At 39.5% G+C, this 18432-nt stretch overlaps 1 protein-coding gene across 1 annotated transcript in view; it reads left to right on the forward strand.

Annotated features, from left to right (window-relative positions):
- PLXNB2 (plexin B2) overlaps nt 1-18432 on the forward strand; it is a 245525-nt gene that overhangs the window by 165200 nt on the left and 61893 nt on the right. Inside the window, 7 exon segments of the mRNA XM_056510938.1 lie at nt 3684-4794; nt 6455-6637; nt 7792-7914; nt 11597-11697; nt 13810-13936; nt 15323-15473; nt 17962-18076. Of these exon segments, the coding sequence (XP_056366913.1) occupies nt 3684-4794; nt 6455-6637; nt 7792-7914; nt 11597-11697; nt 13810-13936; nt 15323-15473; nt 17962-18076 (1911 nt within the window).

An 18432-nucleotide genomic window follows, 5' to 3' on the forward strand; every position in this document is an offset into this window, starting at 1 on the left:
CAAGTTCATGTCAGCATGGTGCTAGTGCTAATTCTTAGGGTTATTTATAATAGTGTGAAGTCAATTTGAAGCTCCGTTTTTGCTTGTAGATTACAGATGCCTCTTTTTCTGCATGCCTTTAGAAGAATTGGGTGTTATTTAAGGTTATTGGTCTTGCATGAGTAGAAAGATACAAAGTGATGGTACTAACTTTAAAATTGATCTCTGTGGGGCAGAGCTCTGCTAGTTCTGTGATTCCAGCACAATGTCACTTTATGGCAGCTCCCCTGTATGAAGTGTTCTCCTGGGTGCCCTGTGTTTCCTGCACATAATTCTAGGGTTTCATATTTCTTGTAGGAAGCAGCAGGGGGGACAACAGCCTGGATGGAAACAAGACTTTGAGAGGAAAAAAAATTATTTAGGCAAATGTACTGTTGGTCTTCTTTTATCCTGAGTCTGCTAAAGGCTTAAAACTAAGTGCAAATTGAGGGTGGAGGGTGTGTGGCAGCTCTCAGGACCAGGGCATGACTTAGAGTAAACCACCCAGGCAGTGTGTAAATACAGTATGTGATTAAGCCATTGGAAATATATTTCCTGTGCAGAACATCATGGATTCCATGCTCCAGCTTATGCTTTTTACACCTTTTCTCTTGTGTTTCTGCAACTTGCTAATTTAAAACGGAAGTTTTTCACAGCAGGAGACTGCTTCTTGGTACACCCCCAGATCATCTAATTCAGTGCAGCTTCTGTGCTAATAGCAGCAATGTCATTCTTATCACACCAGCTGGTCATAGAATTATTCTTCCAGCTGCTTCTTCCCAATTAAGTTAAAATCAGGTGAAAGTGGCCTGTGGTTGTAGTTCATCTAATTTCATTCTATTTGCTTTTTAAATTTTCTTAAGACTGCTATTTGATAAGTGAATGAGAGTTTAATTTTCTGAATCTCTTCATAATGTATTTAATTTTTGTTTACTGTTTGCTTTGGAGAGAGGATGGAAAATGAAACTAATAAGTACAGAGAAGGATGAACTGTTACCTTGCATAGAGATCTGAACTAATTTGATGAGGGTTGGCATGAGACAGGAGTGACAGAGAGTAAATAACAAAAACAAACAAATAAACAAACAAAGATAAGACATTATTAATGGAGAGTGCATGTAGTTCTGAATAATTAAAGTAAAAAATTTTATAAGTAAACAAGGTAGAAAATGGTAGGGAGGAAGCATTACCTATTTTTATACAGAGAATTAATTACTTCTCTAAGCGACTTGTTTAGACATGCAAAATGTACTTTCTCTTAAATTCTGGCTGTGGCATGGACCAGCAAGACTCTTTGTTCTGGGACAAAGTATTGCAAATGCAGCCTTTGTGTCCTGGGTGCCACCAATGGACAAAATGGGATTTTTCAATCCACTGAAATACAAGAACGTGGAGGTGAACTGAGTACAGAAATTAAGGTACAACTAATTATTTTCTATTCATTTAAGACATATTTTGTAATTAAAGCTATTTATGGGGGTTTCTTTGAAAGCAGAGATTATAATAATCTAAAAATAATTACCTTGTGAGAAAAGCAGAAACAATGAATCTCAATTCTGCGTTTGATCCTTGTGAAATAGATAATAGAATGAAAAAACTGATATGAAACAACACTGCAGTGGTGTGTCAAGCTGGTTTTTTATTTCATTGCAGATAGCTGTAAGGGATAATATTTGAAACTAGATGAACAAGCATTATCACATATCATTTAGCAATGGAGCAGTAAGGTAAGATCAAAGCTGGAAAACTGAAGTCCTTGGGAAGAGTGAAAAAGAGAAGAACTCAGAAGAATTCTGGGTTCCTTAGAGCAGGTCAATTGTTGTTGTCAAGAGATCCAACACGTTACATTGCAAAGCATGTACTAAAGTCTGTGTGTCTGGAGAGCAGGTTATATTCTCAGCCTTTTCTTGGTGACTGTCATAGGAGCTCAATCTATCATTAGGAAGTCCAGCTGGTGCTGCTGGTGATGTACACTCTTGTTTTTGGCATCATTTTATAGCTAGCTACTCAGTTTGGTACATGACAGGACCTTCAGCAAAATAAGATTGAGGTTAGCATTTAGTGGGTTTTTGGGGATTTAGAAGTTCAGTTCACTCTGATTTTAGGACAGTTGTTCTCACCATTGCACATGCATTTTCTCCATAGAGGAGCAAAACACGCTCAAGTGCTGGAGGACAGGCATTGTCTTTATGCATTGCTGGCAGTGCTGAGGTGGTTTGGGAACTCACAGATGGCTGATGCTCACAGCAAAAGTCCTTCCTTCCCTCTTCAAACATTTACATCCAGGTTGTTAACTTTTAGTCCTAGTTATCCAGTCAAATGATGGTTCATCCATTCTCTTTCACATCCCACCAGAGTCTATTGCTCTTGCCAAAACAAAAGTAACAAGTGACAGAAGAGCATGGTTCCTTTATTGTTATTTTTTTAAGTTTTATTTTTTGAGTTTCTGGTTTTGGCATTTCATGCTCTTTTACTCCTTCTATGGGACTGTTGCCTGTTAGATTGCTTTGTTAAATGTTTCTCTTGTCTTTCCTGTGTTTTTAATTGTTTCCTTTCTATTTAGACTCCAGATATTTTCAGAATTCACTTGAGATTCCCTGTAAATTTACAGGTTCTTTCCTCATCAGGGTAAAGAAACCCATGGCTGACTTTGAAAATGAAAATATGGTGGATTATATTTGATCTTACTCCAAAGAGCATCCATCTTTTCCCCCTAACATCAATGTGTCCAAGCATGCCACCTTTTGTTTTCTACTCTCAAACTAAACGCTTTGAGAAAACATTAACAAAATGTCCAGGCCTTAGGAAGCCAGCTGAGACTCCTTATTTAACTCTTCAGATTAAAATTAGACCCCTGCTTACAAGTTTTGGAAGGTCTTTCTCTAATTCCAAACAGCCAGGCTATCTGCTTGGGAACTAAAAGTTTTGAAAGGGATTTAAAAAAAAAAAAAAAGGTAACAATCATAATCCCAAAAAAATTTTAAGTGATGTTCCTAAAACAGATTTGCAACTATTAAGTTGCAGTGCTCTAGTGAATGAAGTGTTGGACTTTAATGCATACCAAATTGTCACAGGCAATGTTGCATATTAAGAGGTCTAAATCTTCTGGCTCCACATTGATGAAGGATTAGTGTGATGCCTTCTCAAAAAACATCAGCAACCAGATACAGACTTCCTTGTACACAGTGGAAGGTTTTTTCCTTTCTGGTGAAAGCCCACAATACCAAATGTTTCAAACACTTTTATGTAAATTCCCCCCCACCACCTCTTAAGGAGGAGCTTCCTGAAACTGAGATTCCCCAAATTATTTTAAAAATTTCAGCAGTAAATAATTTATACAGTATGATACTGTCTGGACAAGCACTACCACATTTTGTCACTCCATATTGTTTCAAATTGGCTGTTCTCATTGTGCTTTAGCACATAATTGATTATCTAATTGGTTATATGATCATCATTTAGACATATGACCTTGTTAAATCCTACCCCAACCGATTAAATTGCTAGGCAATTAACAGGATTTGAGGCTTTCCATAATCTCCATGCTGTCTACACCTGCACAAGGATAAGTGTATTTTAGTAATGAAAAACTTCCACATTTCTCAGTTTTGTGTAAATTGTATTTTTCTATATGTTTCATGCTATTATTTTCTTTCCCTTTTTAGGTACTACATAGAAATGGCTTTATGGATCTGGACACTGACCATTTTGAGCTGTTTTTGCATCACCTTATCCAGAAATGAGGAACTGAAATTTTTTCAGAGTGCTACAGAGCTAAATCATCTGACAGTGGATAATGACACTGGGATAATCTATTTGGGAGTGGTAAATGCACTGTATCAGCTTACAGAAAACCTGGAAGTAATAAGATCTGTAGAAACAGGTCCAAGAAAGGACAACAAAAAATGTACACCTCCCATTGATGAAAATCAATGTAAAGAGGCCGTACTGACGGACAATTATAACAAATTACTGTTGCTGAACAAGGCAGATAATACAACTGTGGTATGTGGGAGCCTTTTTAAGGGAATCTGTGCCATCAGAGATCTACAAAACATTAGTGATGAGAAGTACTACGTAGACAGTAGTGGAGAAAAGTCCTTTGTAGCAAGCAACGATGAGAATGTATCAACTGTGGGACTGATCACTTCCTTGAATAATGACCAAGTGCTGTTTGTTGGGAAAGGGAATGGACCAAATGACAATGGGATCATAATCAGCACTCGGCAGCTTTACGCCAGGGATGGGAAAGACATTTTTGAAATGTATACAGACTCAGCAGCTGTCAAGTCAGCTTATCACTCATCAAGCACACAACAATTTGTGGCAGTTTTTGAGGATAAAAATTACGTTTATTTTATTTTTAATCAGCAAGAGAAACAGCCTGTCAACAACCGCACACTGATTGCGCGTCTGTGCAAAGATGATGCCCATTATTATTCCTACTTTGAAATGGACTTGGGTTGCAAAGATGATGATGGTGCCTATGACCACTGTCATTCTGCTTTCGTCACTACTCCTGGAAAAGAACTGGCTGAGAGCATGGCTCAGCAGGGACAACCTGCAGATTCTCCCTCAGATGACAAAGTTCTTCTTGCACTCTTCAGCAAAGTGAACAAAGATGACAACTCTCTAAAATCTGCCATGTGTGTGTTTTCCTTGCGGCAGATCAATGAAAAGATGGAAAAAAACCGGAATGATTGCTACACTAAAAAGAATACCAGCTCATTTTACAAACTTTTTTCAGCAGAAAACCCGTGTGCATTACATGGACTGGTAATATGAATAATATAAATATTAGTTTTAGGATCTGTGTTAGAGTTTGTGGAAAATATACAAATACGTGTTTTAGGGTGGCGTTGAGCTAAACTATATTAAGATGACTGAAAACCAGATTGATTCACTATAGAAATGGAATGTGGCTGGAGGGGTTGTGGACCAGGTCAAGTAAGAAATGACAAAATTTTGAGTCTCTTAAAAAGGATTTGATGTTTTCTCAAAGATAAGTGTTGCTTTCATAAATGGATTTATTTTAATGGGTTCCTTCTGGTATGGGAGTTACTGAGTCAAATGAAGGAATTTTTTACACCCATTATCAGCTTCTGGGTGATCACTGTAGACAATTGTCAATGTATTTATAAGGCTCTTAAATGGCATTAAGAGTCTTTTAGATGGTATCTGTAATTCAGCTTTTTTTCTCACTTGTATTGTTAGACAACTGAAATACCCAGGTTTCTTGTATTCAGGTGGTGTTCATATTTTGATGCGGCTCAAAATACTTGTATAGCACAATAGCCATCTTTTTATGACCTGTCATTACCTTGACTATAAGGTTTTTGAAGGTGCTGGTTCAGTTACTGTTCTTCAATCTATGACTGTCTCTAAGAGGCAATTTTCAGCATCTCTGCTGGCTTTATGATCGTTTTGCCCGCATCACTCTATTCCTGTGCCCCACTTGTGCATGCCACTCATTCATCACTGCAGCCAACCCTAAACTGGGTTGAGAAATTGAATCATCTTAAAAATAACTCAGCCAGCTTTTAGGAGGATGTCTTAATTTCCCAGCCCGAGCAAGGTACACACTTGCATAAGCAGCTGTTTGAGCATAACGTGAGAAGTGGTGTGCTATAGTCCAGGGAGAGGAGTAAACAGCTGAAGAGATGGGGCATGGAAATAGGTTTTTTTGGTATTGACCCATAATCCTTCATCTTGTGAGACTGAAGCCATCTCCCACACAGTAAATCACTAGTGCTGATGAGCCAAAATTACACATTTTGCTTCGAACCACCAGTGTTGCTGCAGTACCCTGCATATGGGGTGAGCATCAAACACAGAAATCCTGAATGTGATGAGTGGCCGTGACTCCTGACAAAAAGAAAATGTGGATTTCAGGTCAGAAAGACGGCTTTGTTACCAAATATAGCAGGAAAGACAAGGTGTGAATGAACTTCCTTCTGGTAGCTCTTCCTGCAGCTCAGGATTAAAGCATAGTAAAGACGGAATGTGTTGAAGTTCATGAAATAGTTGCCAGGGAGTTGCTTTTTAATGGATTGCAGCAAAGTAAGAAACAAAACAGCAATTAAAAAAACAGTCTTCAAGGTGAAGTTGGTTAAACCAGTCTCTATGACATGTTCCTTTTAATTAAACCAACTGGTTAATTTTTAAACTGCTGCGATAATGAAACAGAAACAAAAAAAATTCTCTCCCTGTGTCTCCTGGAAAGTGAAAGCATGGAAGCAGCCCTCAATTAGCAGGCTGCTGTCTGATTTACTGCCTGTTGGCTGGGGGCAAACGCCCAGACAATCTATTTCTCTCTTCCTACTCTTCAGTATCTGAGGGGTGTTATATTGTCTAGTACTAGGGCTACACTTCGTTCTTGGCTAGGAATTAGTGATCTGAATGTTTAACATTGCTCTGTATTGCTGTTCCTTATTAGAATGCCAGCAAAAATTTCCCCTGTGGCTCAGAACACTTGCCGTACCTTTTGGGAAGCAGGAATGGTGTGGTAGAGAAGCCGGTGCTGCAGAAAGAAGGGATGAATCTCACAGCTGTCACTGTGGCTGTGGAGAACGGGCACACCGTGGCCTTTCTGGGAACGTCGGATGGTAAAATTCTTAAGGTAACAAGCTGCATTTAAAGACCGGGAGGTATTTAAAAGGTTATGAACTAAAAGTCAAGATGGGATTTATAAGATCTCATACTAGGAGCAAATTCTCTTGGAGCTGGGTATTTTTCATCTCAAAGAAAATAAGGGTTATTTCTGATGTACCTCAGCTGTCTGATACACAGATTGAATTAGCATTGCCTGAATGACACTTTTCCCAAAGGATTACATACCTACTGAGAGCTTTATATAAACAGCCTTAGGTAATCTAACAACAGCTTTAGCCTTATCTCTATTCAAGCTCATACTGGTTTGAGAGCAACTTTTCATTTTGTAGTCATTCTGGCCATTCAGTGAATAGAGGCAACAATACAAAGCCCAAGCTGAAGCTCTGATAAATTCTGGTCATGTGGTGCTCAAGGCTTGACATGTTTGTGGTGTTAAAAGACTGCAACACCAAATACATTATTTTGCTAGAAGGAGAGTGATGGCCACGTCCAGCCTTAAACCTAGCACTGCCAAGTCCCACCAAACCACATGGTAAGTCATGTGGATGTGGTGCTTAGAGACATGATTTAGTGGTGAACATGGTGATGCCAGTTTAGTGGTTGGACTCTGTGATCTTGGGGGCATTTTCCAACCTTAGTGATTCTATGAGTCTATGTCCCTAAGTGACATATCTGAAGGTCTTTTAAATACCTTCAGTTAACCATTTGCCTGGACAGCCTGTTCCAATGCTCGACAAACCTTCCTGTAGAGAAATATTTCCCAATATCTGAATAATCTGAATAATATGGACCTCCCCTGGCACAAATTGAGGCCTTTTCCTCTCTCCCTCTTGCTTGCTAATTGTTAGAAGAGACCAACCCTCACCTGACTACAGTCTCCTTTGTGGTAGTTGCAGAGAGTATTAAGGTGTCTCCAAGTCTCTATTTCTCCAGCCACTCCTCATCAGATATTTAGTCCAGACCCTTCACCAGCTCTGCTGCCCTTCTCTGAATACTCTCCAGCACCTCAATGTCTTTCTTGAAGATTCGCCTTAGTCCTCCTTTGTTCTTAATATATTTTTAGAAACAATTTTATTGTCTTTTACTGCAATAGCCAGATATAATTATATTTGTGGAGGAAACGACAACATTAGTACCTTTTTTTTTTCTTCCACAAAATAGGTGTTCCTGTCATCCACTGCAACTGAGTACAGCTCTCTTACTATCGAACGAAGCAAACCTGTAAAGAAGGACCTGGTCCTTGATCAAACCCAGGAAAATCTGTACGTGATGACCACTGACAAGGTAGCGTGTCCTGCTTGCAATAAGGACCTGGCCTCTTTCACTTTCTCTGCAGCCTAACCTGGGGTTTATACATTTTCCAGTTGTTCTGGAAATTGCCCTGTTTTTTGGGACTCCCCTACTCCATATGTATGAAGACCTTTCTCAAGTCCAAGCTGATGGACTTGTTGTGATTTGGAGAAGTGTAATATCTGTGATGCTTAGTGACAGGGAATGGGAAGTGATTTCCCCTCTGGAGCTGTCATACAGGGTCTGTGAGAGGGATGAAGTGCAGATGTTTGGCACCAGCATGCTTCAGGGTCAAGCAGCCCTAGCTCTGAGTGTGGGATGTGTGGGGTACCAGAGGATGCTGGAGCTGCAATCAGATCTTTTCAAGGGCACTTCAGGACTGACATGCTGGTGGCTGACCTGGTCCCCTGACATGTTTGCAAAGCCACCAGTAGTTTTTTTGTGTGTCTTAGTGTCAAAACTAAGAAGCAATGGAGGGAATTATATATTTGAGAAACACTTCCATTCAAGCTTCTGCTAGAACTGAATACAGCAGGAAAAGTCCAACTTCACTAGGAAAGGCATGGGCAATCTCTTCTAGACCCCTTCTTTTTGCTGTGAGGTGAAGGCACAATAGAGGTCTGTAAAAGAAGGGAGGGAAAAAAGCAAGAAGGAAATGAGAGGGATGCCAGATTTCTCCTCCATCCCTAGACGTAACTGTCTTCTGACATTTTTCTTTGTGAAGGCTGGAGCTGCCAGCCTCAAACACTTTGCTCAGCAGCTCTCCAGGACAAGGTGGGTGACAGGCTGTGACCATCTGCAGCCCTGCCAGTGACATGGGATGCAACATGGGAAATGCTCAGTACCACTGACACAGGGAGAATGAGGGGACCATGAAAGGAGAGTATTTGGGAAGACAGTGCAAGAATGTTTTCTGACTGTTTTATAAAAGGGTTAATATAAATTTATAAATTCCTGCTGCAGGAATGTTATAGCCTAGCTGGAGGTTTTGAAGCTAGAAACAACATTGGAACAAATGCCAGAAAAACAACTGATAAAACATTTCATAATATGACATTTAATAATATGACTGTGTGTGAGAGAGAGGTTGCTCTTTGGTTTTTTTGTTTTTTTGGGTTTTTTTTTTTGCATTGTTTATAATTCTCATTTGGCTTCTGTTCAGATTTGGAATGCAACTCCAAGCTTCAACATTGCCCACAAAACTTTGGGTGGCCTGGCCCCCATTTGACAAGCAGGCACATTATGTAAAAGTCCTGAGGTCCACACCCAGCTATGTGTGTGCTCCTGAGCAGTGTAAGGGATAGCAGCTGGGCAATGTAAGGGATAACAGCAACCTTGAAGGAAAACAAGCTTTCTGGTGACAGTCAGCTTGAAATGGTGGAATTTAGAAAGAGGGCAGACTTTTTCAGAGAAGCTGCAAAAAAAAAAAAAAAATCAATCACTACAAAACATTTAAATTTAGAACGCAGCAGATTTCTGCTGAAGAAAGGATTTTACTTAAATCTTTTCCAAGCAGCTCTTGTAGACACTGCAGTTTTTGAATAATATGAATAATAGTTTTCTTTTACAAAACCTGTTTAGCTTAAATATGAATAGCTAAAGTTGGGAGCTCTGTAATGGCATTGCATTACTGTCATCTCCAGGAGTTAATTACAGTGAGCAGTCCCACCCACTTTTAGAAGCAGACAGACAGGGGGAGAATGGAGGCCCTCGGAGCTGGGAGAAACAAAGTGACATAAGTGAGGGGGGAAGAATAAATGATGAATTGTTCTTCTGGGTTAAGCATGGCTGTGGGTTGTGGGAATAGAGATATCAGAACCCTGATTTGTGAGTTTTAATGGTTAAAGGTAAACAGTAAAGGACAATAAAGGACAACTGGCTGTGCTGACAGACATGCACGCTGCTGAGCTACCTGACAGGTGCAGACTGCCCCAGCACTTAGAAATTAATTGCTTGGGCTCTGTGAGCACTTGAACAAAGTGGAAGTGGTGATGTGGTAGGTGACAGCTTCTTTAAAATGAAATCAGATCATGAGAAACACAGGGAAAAACAATACAGAGGTTAGGATCCATAGTGAGAATCAAATTCTTCCTTTCCTGTTTTACCTTTCACCCTCTTTTTCTCCCAGCTCCTGCTGTGGTGCTAATAGCAGTGGGGGGTTTTGAGCAAATGCTTTCAGCAGTTAGGCTCCTCTGCTCCTAAAGCTTGAGCAGTGAGCAGGAGAAACCCCTTGCACCTTCTTGTGGGACTTGGAAAGGAGCTTAGCACCCCTGGGCTGCTCATGCTGGTTCATTACAAGTGTACATCACTGGTAGGACCCTAGATCCCTTAAGGTACTTAATGTACTTGGAGTAAAGCAGAAGTGTGTGGCAGTCACTTACCATGATCAAGCTTGTTTGCTAATTTTAGTTTTTAAAACTTTTTGATTCAAAGAGACAACTCAAAAAGCTCTAAAATTAATTTATTTGCATTTTGAAATTGGCTGTTAAAGGAGCTGGTTTTTTGGGTTTGGTTTTGGTTTCGTGGTTATTTTTGTCATTAAGGTCACACAAAACTTGCAGAGACAGTGATCTCTAGGACTTGTTCATGCCTGCCAGAATTGTGAAACAAATATTTTGTCACTAAACAGAAAAATCATTCACCAGATATTAAATTACTTATGAGTACTAGTTAGTGAAAGAGAATGATGGAAAGGTAAACCCCTGTATTAATAAATGCAAGAAAATTGCACAATAATGATATTTTCCTTAACCAAGTAATTTTCTTTAACTCTCCGAATATGAAGAAAATGCCAAATTAATAAGCTTACATCTCAGAGTTTGTTTCTATATTTTTTGTGCTCTTTAAAAGTAAAATGTAGTCATAAACCAGAAGATGTATGTCCTGTTTTCCTCTTGCATCACTGCAGCAGCATAGCTAAAAGGAATGGCTCTTCTCTCTGTGAGCCAAAGAAAAGGTTGTTTATTCTCTGCACCAAAGGAAATCAAAACCAGAAGCTGTATATTTCCTGGGAGAATGAGACATGAGATGATGTTCTTTTCCCTGCTGCTTCCTGTCATAATTATTTCCATTTTATTTAGTGAACCTATTCCATGGTGGAAGGTTATGCATAGGGAAGCACCCTGGCTGTCTCATGCTTGCAGGTTTTCTGAAATGCCTTCTGGCTGGAAGTGCATTTCCAAACAATTTCACCTCCATAGCTGTGATAGGGAGGGGAGAATATTCTCTTTAAAAAATTATCTAGGCAGTACCAAGTTAGCCTTTTGAAACTACCCACCCTGCAGCAGCTGCTTCTTGAATTCAGAGCATCACTGATGCAATTTCTGTCCTGAGGTGCAGATTTCCACAAGTAATATAACTAGAGGACATGAAAAGCTCAATTTTTGTAAGACTTGCTCATAATTCTTGATTATAACAGTGTCCTACATTACTTTGAAGACAGATTGGATAATATTGGAGTGGGGAAAAAAAGCAGAAAAAAGTATATGAATTTAGACTTTGTTAAGGGGGAAAAGAACAGACTGATTTTATACGTATTTTATTAAAATCAGGCTGAGCTCTGAGTATAATAATACAGCTGCCACAGGCTATGACACTGTACAGCTAAGTCTACAAATGTTTCCATCTCCTTATGCTGCCTTCAGTTGTTAGGTTTGCCTTGCCTTTGTTTTCCCAGGTGTACCGATTGCCTGTGCAGGACTGCCACAAATACTCGGACTGTGAGAAGTGTGCCCAAGCCAGGGATCCATACTGTGGCTGGTGTGTGAGGGAGGGCAGGTGAGTGCTCCAGGTGTGCTCCAGTGCAGGCAGTGCAACTGCTCAAGTTTTTATGTGTGCTCCAGGTGACTGCTTGGTGCTTGGCATGGTGATCCCAGCTCCTCGTGCTCAGCCTTCTGCTCCTGACAGTCATTTAATTTTGTCACGCAGACATTGATATCAATATTCTGTGCACACAAAAAAGTCCCTGTTGACTTCTTCAGATTTGATTAGTTTGGGAAAATATATACTTTTCTGCTGATCCTGAGAATGATTATACCTCTTCTAACTGTATGTTTTATCACTCTTTCAACTGTACAGTCACACGCACTCCCAGAAAATAAAAAAAATGCTCCCTATTTCAAATTCAGAAATTATAGCAAGTATTTTAAGTATAACAGGAAAGTGTAAAAAAGAATATAAAAGAAAAAACTGTTCCATGTCTCAAATAGAGTGTATAGCTCAAATACTGGTTTTATATAAACATCATCTATCGAAACGTGTAGCTACAGGGAACTCTCACCTGCCTGTAGGAGAGCAGAAAGCAGCGTTTTGCTGACTATCTGCAGAGCTTCAGCAAATGAATATTCAAGCACATGTAAACTAGGACAGCACTGAACAGCCCTGCAATGTCTCTTCTTTACACTCTGCACTGATTGGAGTGCCGAGAGGGAAGAGCAGTCCTGCAGTTCTCTTTTTGACTACTAAGTTAATTAACCCCTTGGCATGAGTGGTTGGGAATTCGTGATTCTAGCTTCTTGCTGTTGGAATAAAGGGGCTGTTTAATTATAATATGCAGATGAATTTCAGGCTTCTTGTTTCCTGCCTGAAAATGTGAGCTATTGCATTAGGTTACCTATCAGCCTGATGTAGCATAAGATGGAGCACTGCAGAGAAACTTATGTGGTCTGTGCAGGTTTATGCAATATACTGTAACTCTTTCAGCTGGGGTTTCTAGTTGCTGTGGATGAAACCTGAGAATATGGAATGTAACCTCAAACTCCTCCTGGGCTGCTGGGAGTTGAAGGTTTTGGCATATATCATAAAAAAGGCAATTTTCCTTAGATTTCCCTTCAGGTTTCTGATATGACCACTGACCTCAATATCTCAAAATATTAATGGTTTCTGAAAACAGGCAAACATGAATTTTCACATTTATTTATTTCCAAAGGGGAGAAAAAATGTGCTTCATTTCTAAGTTTCAGTTCTGTCTCATGATCACACACAGCACTTAGTAGTGTGTTTAGGGATATGTTATGTGAATGTTGACTCTGTATATAAATTATTTGTTTAAAAGAGGTTTGACAGAGCTGTGCAACAGCTGCACTGTGTTAAAACCCCTGATGAGTTAATAGGCAACTTTCTGCTACAGCAGACAGAGATCTTACACCATTTTCTCTTAAACTTTGCACAGAATGGAAAGAATACACGAAACTGTCCCCACCTCAACAAGCTTTTGTAGCCACATGCAGCTTCTATACTGCAGCATTTCTTCCTGTGCTTGAGCTGGGAAAACCTTCCAGTGTTTTTGGTGAGGCTGCACAACTGCAACACTGCCTTGGCAGGTTGTCTTAAATAGTGACAGGAGTTAATAAAAACATTCCCTACAAAATAACATTTCTGGGGCTGGGGCTAAATAGAAGTTCTCCACAGGCTTGTATGCCCCCAACAATACTTTTCTGTTGCATCTTGCTCTCTTGAGTGTTGTGTCTTATCAGTGGCAACACACAGGTGTCTGCCACTTGGCCTGCAGAAGAGCAACAGTCTATGCCCTCTCACCCAGGATGTTGTTATGTATTGCAATGAAGATTATCAGCTTGGTTTCAGGTGGCTCCACTGCTCCATGGTTCCTGTGCTGTCACTGCCTCTGGATGGATTTGGGTTGTCTAATTCAAGGTGCTGTCCAAAATAGTATAGGCACTTGCTTTTGACATATCAGGCCATCAGGTGTAATTACACCACTTACTCTGTAAAAAATTCTCTAAAGCAAACCCACTAGTCAATATTAAAGCAAATCTGTAGCCATCTTGTGTTGTAATTTAGTCTCTAATCATGAATTTGTTGTGTAGTTCAGAGAAAGCAGAGTCCAGCTGATAATACTACTTTGGGTTTTTTGTTCCTTTTTTTTTTCAGGTGCACAAAGAAGGCAGACTGTGGAGCAGCTGATATGGAGAACCACTGGCTGTGGAGTCCAAGTGGCACATGTGTGACTATCATTAGTGCAGACCCTCTAAATATGAGTCGCAGAGCTCCTGCTAAGGTATGACAGGAAAATGCTTTCCCTAAATATTGTTTGAGCACATTGATGTGACTACCAGAAAGATGAATATCTGCATTTCTTTATGCACAGTGGGGACTAGGAATAGGAGTCTGCTTTTGTATCTCAATCTCTGTCATTTCTCATGGTGCACTTTCTTGCCTGCTGTTCTTGCAGGTAGAGTTCATGTTCTTGACCTCTGTAAACCAAAGTGATGCACTAGCATGGATGGCAAAGCACTCACACTTACCTGGGTATTATGAAAGTGTTGCACAATGTTGCGTAACCCATAAAAAGTAATTGGTAGGGGAGATTTCATGCTGCCCTTTCAGCTTACTTGAGCTGAAGTTAAGGAAGCAGTGAAGCCATAAGCTGTTGCTTTAAAATCAGCAGTGGATTTGCCTACACAGTGAAGTCTGTCTGGGTAGATGGAGAAGGTAAATTCAGCATGCAAAATGACTCTGTGGCAACAAAACTGCAAAACTGAGTTTTTGAGTGCTTCCCAGGGGTGTTCAGCACATAAAATCAATAAAACAACTTTTAATTCCTCTTAATCAGAAATAGAGAAACTTTCTATCAAGTCAATTCCATTTTTAAATGATGTAAACAGCATTGTGTTAAAGCTATTTCTATGTTGAATAAAATATTAGTAGAGTAAAACTGGTTTCAGTGAGAAAGGGATAATTGTCTTTTCTACTGCAATACAAAATGGAAAAAGTTTAACTGTATAATTAACACACTTGAAACATTAAGTCAAGAACAGCAACCCAAATTTCAGCTGAATTGTTTTCTCTTTTCTTGTTAAATTTTCCCATCTTATTTTGCTTTTAGTTTCTCAAGTGCTTTCTTTCTTTGAGGAAGCTAAGATCTTACCACCACTCAGAAATCCTCCTTCAGTGTTGGATATTTTGCATTTGCATGGAGTCTTGAGGAAGCCACTTTTCTGTTCATCCCTTTCAAACTCCACCATTTCCAGCCTATCCAGCTCTGATTTCATTATTCACTAAGAATACCTAAGGTTAATGTAATATTAATTCATTTTTCATGGTTTAAGTGTTAACCACTCTGTTTGCTGTTGCTAAACTGTGTGCTGAGGACAAGAATAAATGGTTTGGGTGTGTCTGTACAGACTATTTTGTTCTGATCTAATGCATTGACAGGACAAGAGTTTTTTGTATCAGTCTAATTCAACAAAGACCCAGCCTGGAAAAATTGATAGAGGTTCAAGTAGGAAAGATTACCAGCTGGGAAGAAGTAAAAATTGAAAAGGAGAGCCAGGTTCTGTGATGCTAACCATAATATCACCTTTGAAATTGAAATTTTCCAAGTCTTACTAGGTTTTAGCACATTTCTTCCTGGTATTTTACCCTTTTAATATTTTGTTTCCAGGTGGAACTGACTGTAAGTCCACTGCCAACTTTGACTGAGAGTGACAAGATTTCCTGTACCTTTGGTGAAACAGTGCATTCTGCTCAGCTGAAAGAAGGAGTTATTATCTGTGATCCTCCTGATATAATTCCTCCAACACCAAAACATCAAGGTAAAAAATATTGCTGCCCTACATGGATAGTAAGAGAAAAGAACACAGACTGCTGTTTCTAATGTTATGCTCTTGTATGAGGTGCCTGCAAGGTGGGTTTTTTCCTCTTCCAGTCCTTTCCCCCAAATAGTCTGTTGCTGAATTGTCAATTTGCTCAGACTTTTTCTGTTGATATATTTACAATCTGTAGCATTCCCAGTGTTTCTGCTGGGAACCTGAAACAGCAGCTTGGTAGAGACATAGACATGGAGTCAGAGAGGTGCTATTCTGTGTCCTAAACAGACAAAACCCAGTTAATCTAATCTAACCCTAAGCACTCTGACTTGTGGGGACAGAAGATATTTATACCTGCTTCAGCTATGAAGGAAATCATGTCTGACTTCTTAGTTTTGCTCCAGTCAACAGTACTCCAGTGACTTTTTTTCTAGTTTGTGTTACAAGACTATCCTTTCTAGCATCCAGCCTTCTGACTCTTCTTCTGTGTGTCCTCCAACTTCTGCAGCAGTCAGCCTGATGGAAAAATACTTCATCATATAATTAAAGACTGCATCATTGTTCTGAACCACTGATTATAGGGCTAAGGTCTGTTGCCAACCATAATTCTGTGCAATTTCCTAGACAGTGCTTTGTTCAGGCTTTAATTCATACATCTTGATGCATAAACACATGGAATGAAACTCGTTACACAACACTGCTTATTATGTATCAAGTTTAAAAATCTGAGGAGATATTACAAGCAAAAAACATGTGCTCTTACAGCTTGCAGACATACCCCTGAGGATAAGTCTTTTATATGTATTATAACAGTCATGAACTGTCAGAGTGGTACTTGGGAGCATTTTTTAAGTTTCAATTCTCTTAAGGCTGAAACAGGTACAATTTTAATTTTAGTTGCAAGGAAAGTAATTACATTAAAATCTCATTGAATTTTACACTAGCTGGGGTGTGTCATGGTATCAGATTCTGCTAAGTGTTAAAGCCAATTCACATTCCCCAAATATTTGGTAAAGCAGGACATAAAGCAATGGGGTTGATCAGTGTGATTATCTTGATGTCATCCAGCATTAAATGTAAGACTAGAAACCTGTCAGAGAAAGCATTAGAGTAAACAAGTAATCTAGAAATGACATGACTCTCTGAGCTGGTTTCACATCTGAAAGGATGTTCAAAAGTAATATTAAGGTTCTCAGCAGACACCAGGAGAAGGCAGGCAGCTACAAGCATTGACAGAGCCACAGAAGTTTTAGGGGTGGAAGGGACCTGGGGAGGTTACCTAGTGTCCCCCCTCTGCTAAAGCAGGTTTTCCTAAAGCAGATTGCACAGCATCTCATCCAGGTGGGTTTTGAATGTCTCCAGAGAAGGAGACTACAACCTCTCTGGGCAGCCTGTCCCAGTGCTCTGTCATCCTCGAAGTAAAGATGTTTGTCTTCCTATTAAGATGGACACTCCTGTGTCTCAGTTTGTTGCCCTTGCTCCTTGCTCTGTCTGAACAGAGTCTGGCCCCCATCCTTTTGACACCTGCCCTTAAGATATTTGTATGCATGGTATTTGTATGTTCCTGGCAGTCCTGAGCCATCCAGTTACTGTTAAGAAGCCCTACTGATGTTGGAAAAGTCTGGGTTACTGTGGCTGTGTTGCTTGGTACCAAAAGGAATTTCTAGGAAGGATGCCTTTTCTCAGTCCTGTTGTTAGGAAATCCCCTGTCATTCCTGTGAGTCTGAAATATTCAAGAGGACCCAGTGCAGGCAGAGGTAACCTCCAGCCAAGCAGCTGATGGTCTTCCAAGAACCTGTTCAAGGAAAGCAGAGTTTGAAATTGCTCAATAGCTTGTGAAATAGCTTGTCATAAGGGCTTAATGATTTCTGCAAAAGGTATTTCAAACAGTTTCACTCTTTAGTAATAATCCAGACAAGAAGTACATTTGTGGAGAAATCGTGTACGGCAAACTGAAGCTCACAAGTGCCTGTGGTAACTATTGCAGGCACTGTTGGGCATTAACCACAAAGATCACTTGCTTGAATTCACATAACAACATTTTTAATTCACGAATGAAAGACGTAATTTTGCATGCAGACATATTCATATTTAAGAGAATGTTTTATTTAAAATGACTGTTCTTGTGCCAGTTTTCATCTGTTCAATTATATCCTTACTCAGTTTTCCTTGTTCTTCTAGACTCTTTAAAATTCTAGCATGATGATAGCACCACTGAAAAACACTTCCACGAAACAAAGCTATTCTTTAATTTTGCTTATTCCATTTTTTCTCTCTGCTTTTCTTCTGAGAACCGTGTGCTGAAAAATTTTGTAAAGCTTAAAAAGAAAAAACAGAACTTACAACTTAAAGCCATGAGAGCCAGAGTGTCAACAGCATAGTTAAATATTTGCTTATGTCCTGTAAAATAATAAAACTGTTATCATTGTATCATTCAGCTCAAAAGCTGAAGAATTCAACAACCACTTGGATAATTTTTTTTCTTTTGTGATAGATCATGTTTCAGTTCCACTTCAGTTAACCTTTGAAAAGAACAAGATTTTTTTTGCATCACATACTTACCCTTTTTATGACTGTGAAGAAGCAATGAATCTTATTGAAAATCAGCCGTAAGTATTTCAGCTTCATAAGTATTTAGATCTCTGTTAGGTAACTGGCACCTGGATTACTCAATCATTTCATAATTAAGCCTTTGGCATTCAAAATTTGCCAGTGTCCAAATCCTTTTTCTTACATTTTACTGGAGTTTAAAAATGGTTGAAGGGCATCTGGGGAGCCAGCAACACAAAGCATGGAATAGAAATATTCATGGCACATACAATTAAGGCCAGTTATCATGTTGCCATTTCTGTAGCTGCTAATGTGTCTGCAGGTGAGCAACATGGACATCTGTGTGCCTGCTTGTCCCCTGTAACAACATTATTGTGGTACTTTGGGGTTGCAGTGCCTTCAAATAGGGCAGGGG

The sequence above is a fragment of the Oenanthe melanoleuca genome, chromosome 1A (genome assembly GCF_029582105.1).
Source record: "Oenanthe melanoleuca isolate GR-GAL-2019-014 chromosome 1A, OMel1.0, whole genome shotgun sequence".
NCBI classification, from domain to species: Eukaryota; Metazoa; Chordata; class Aves; order Passeriformes; family Muscicapidae; genus Oenanthe; species Oenanthe melanoleuca.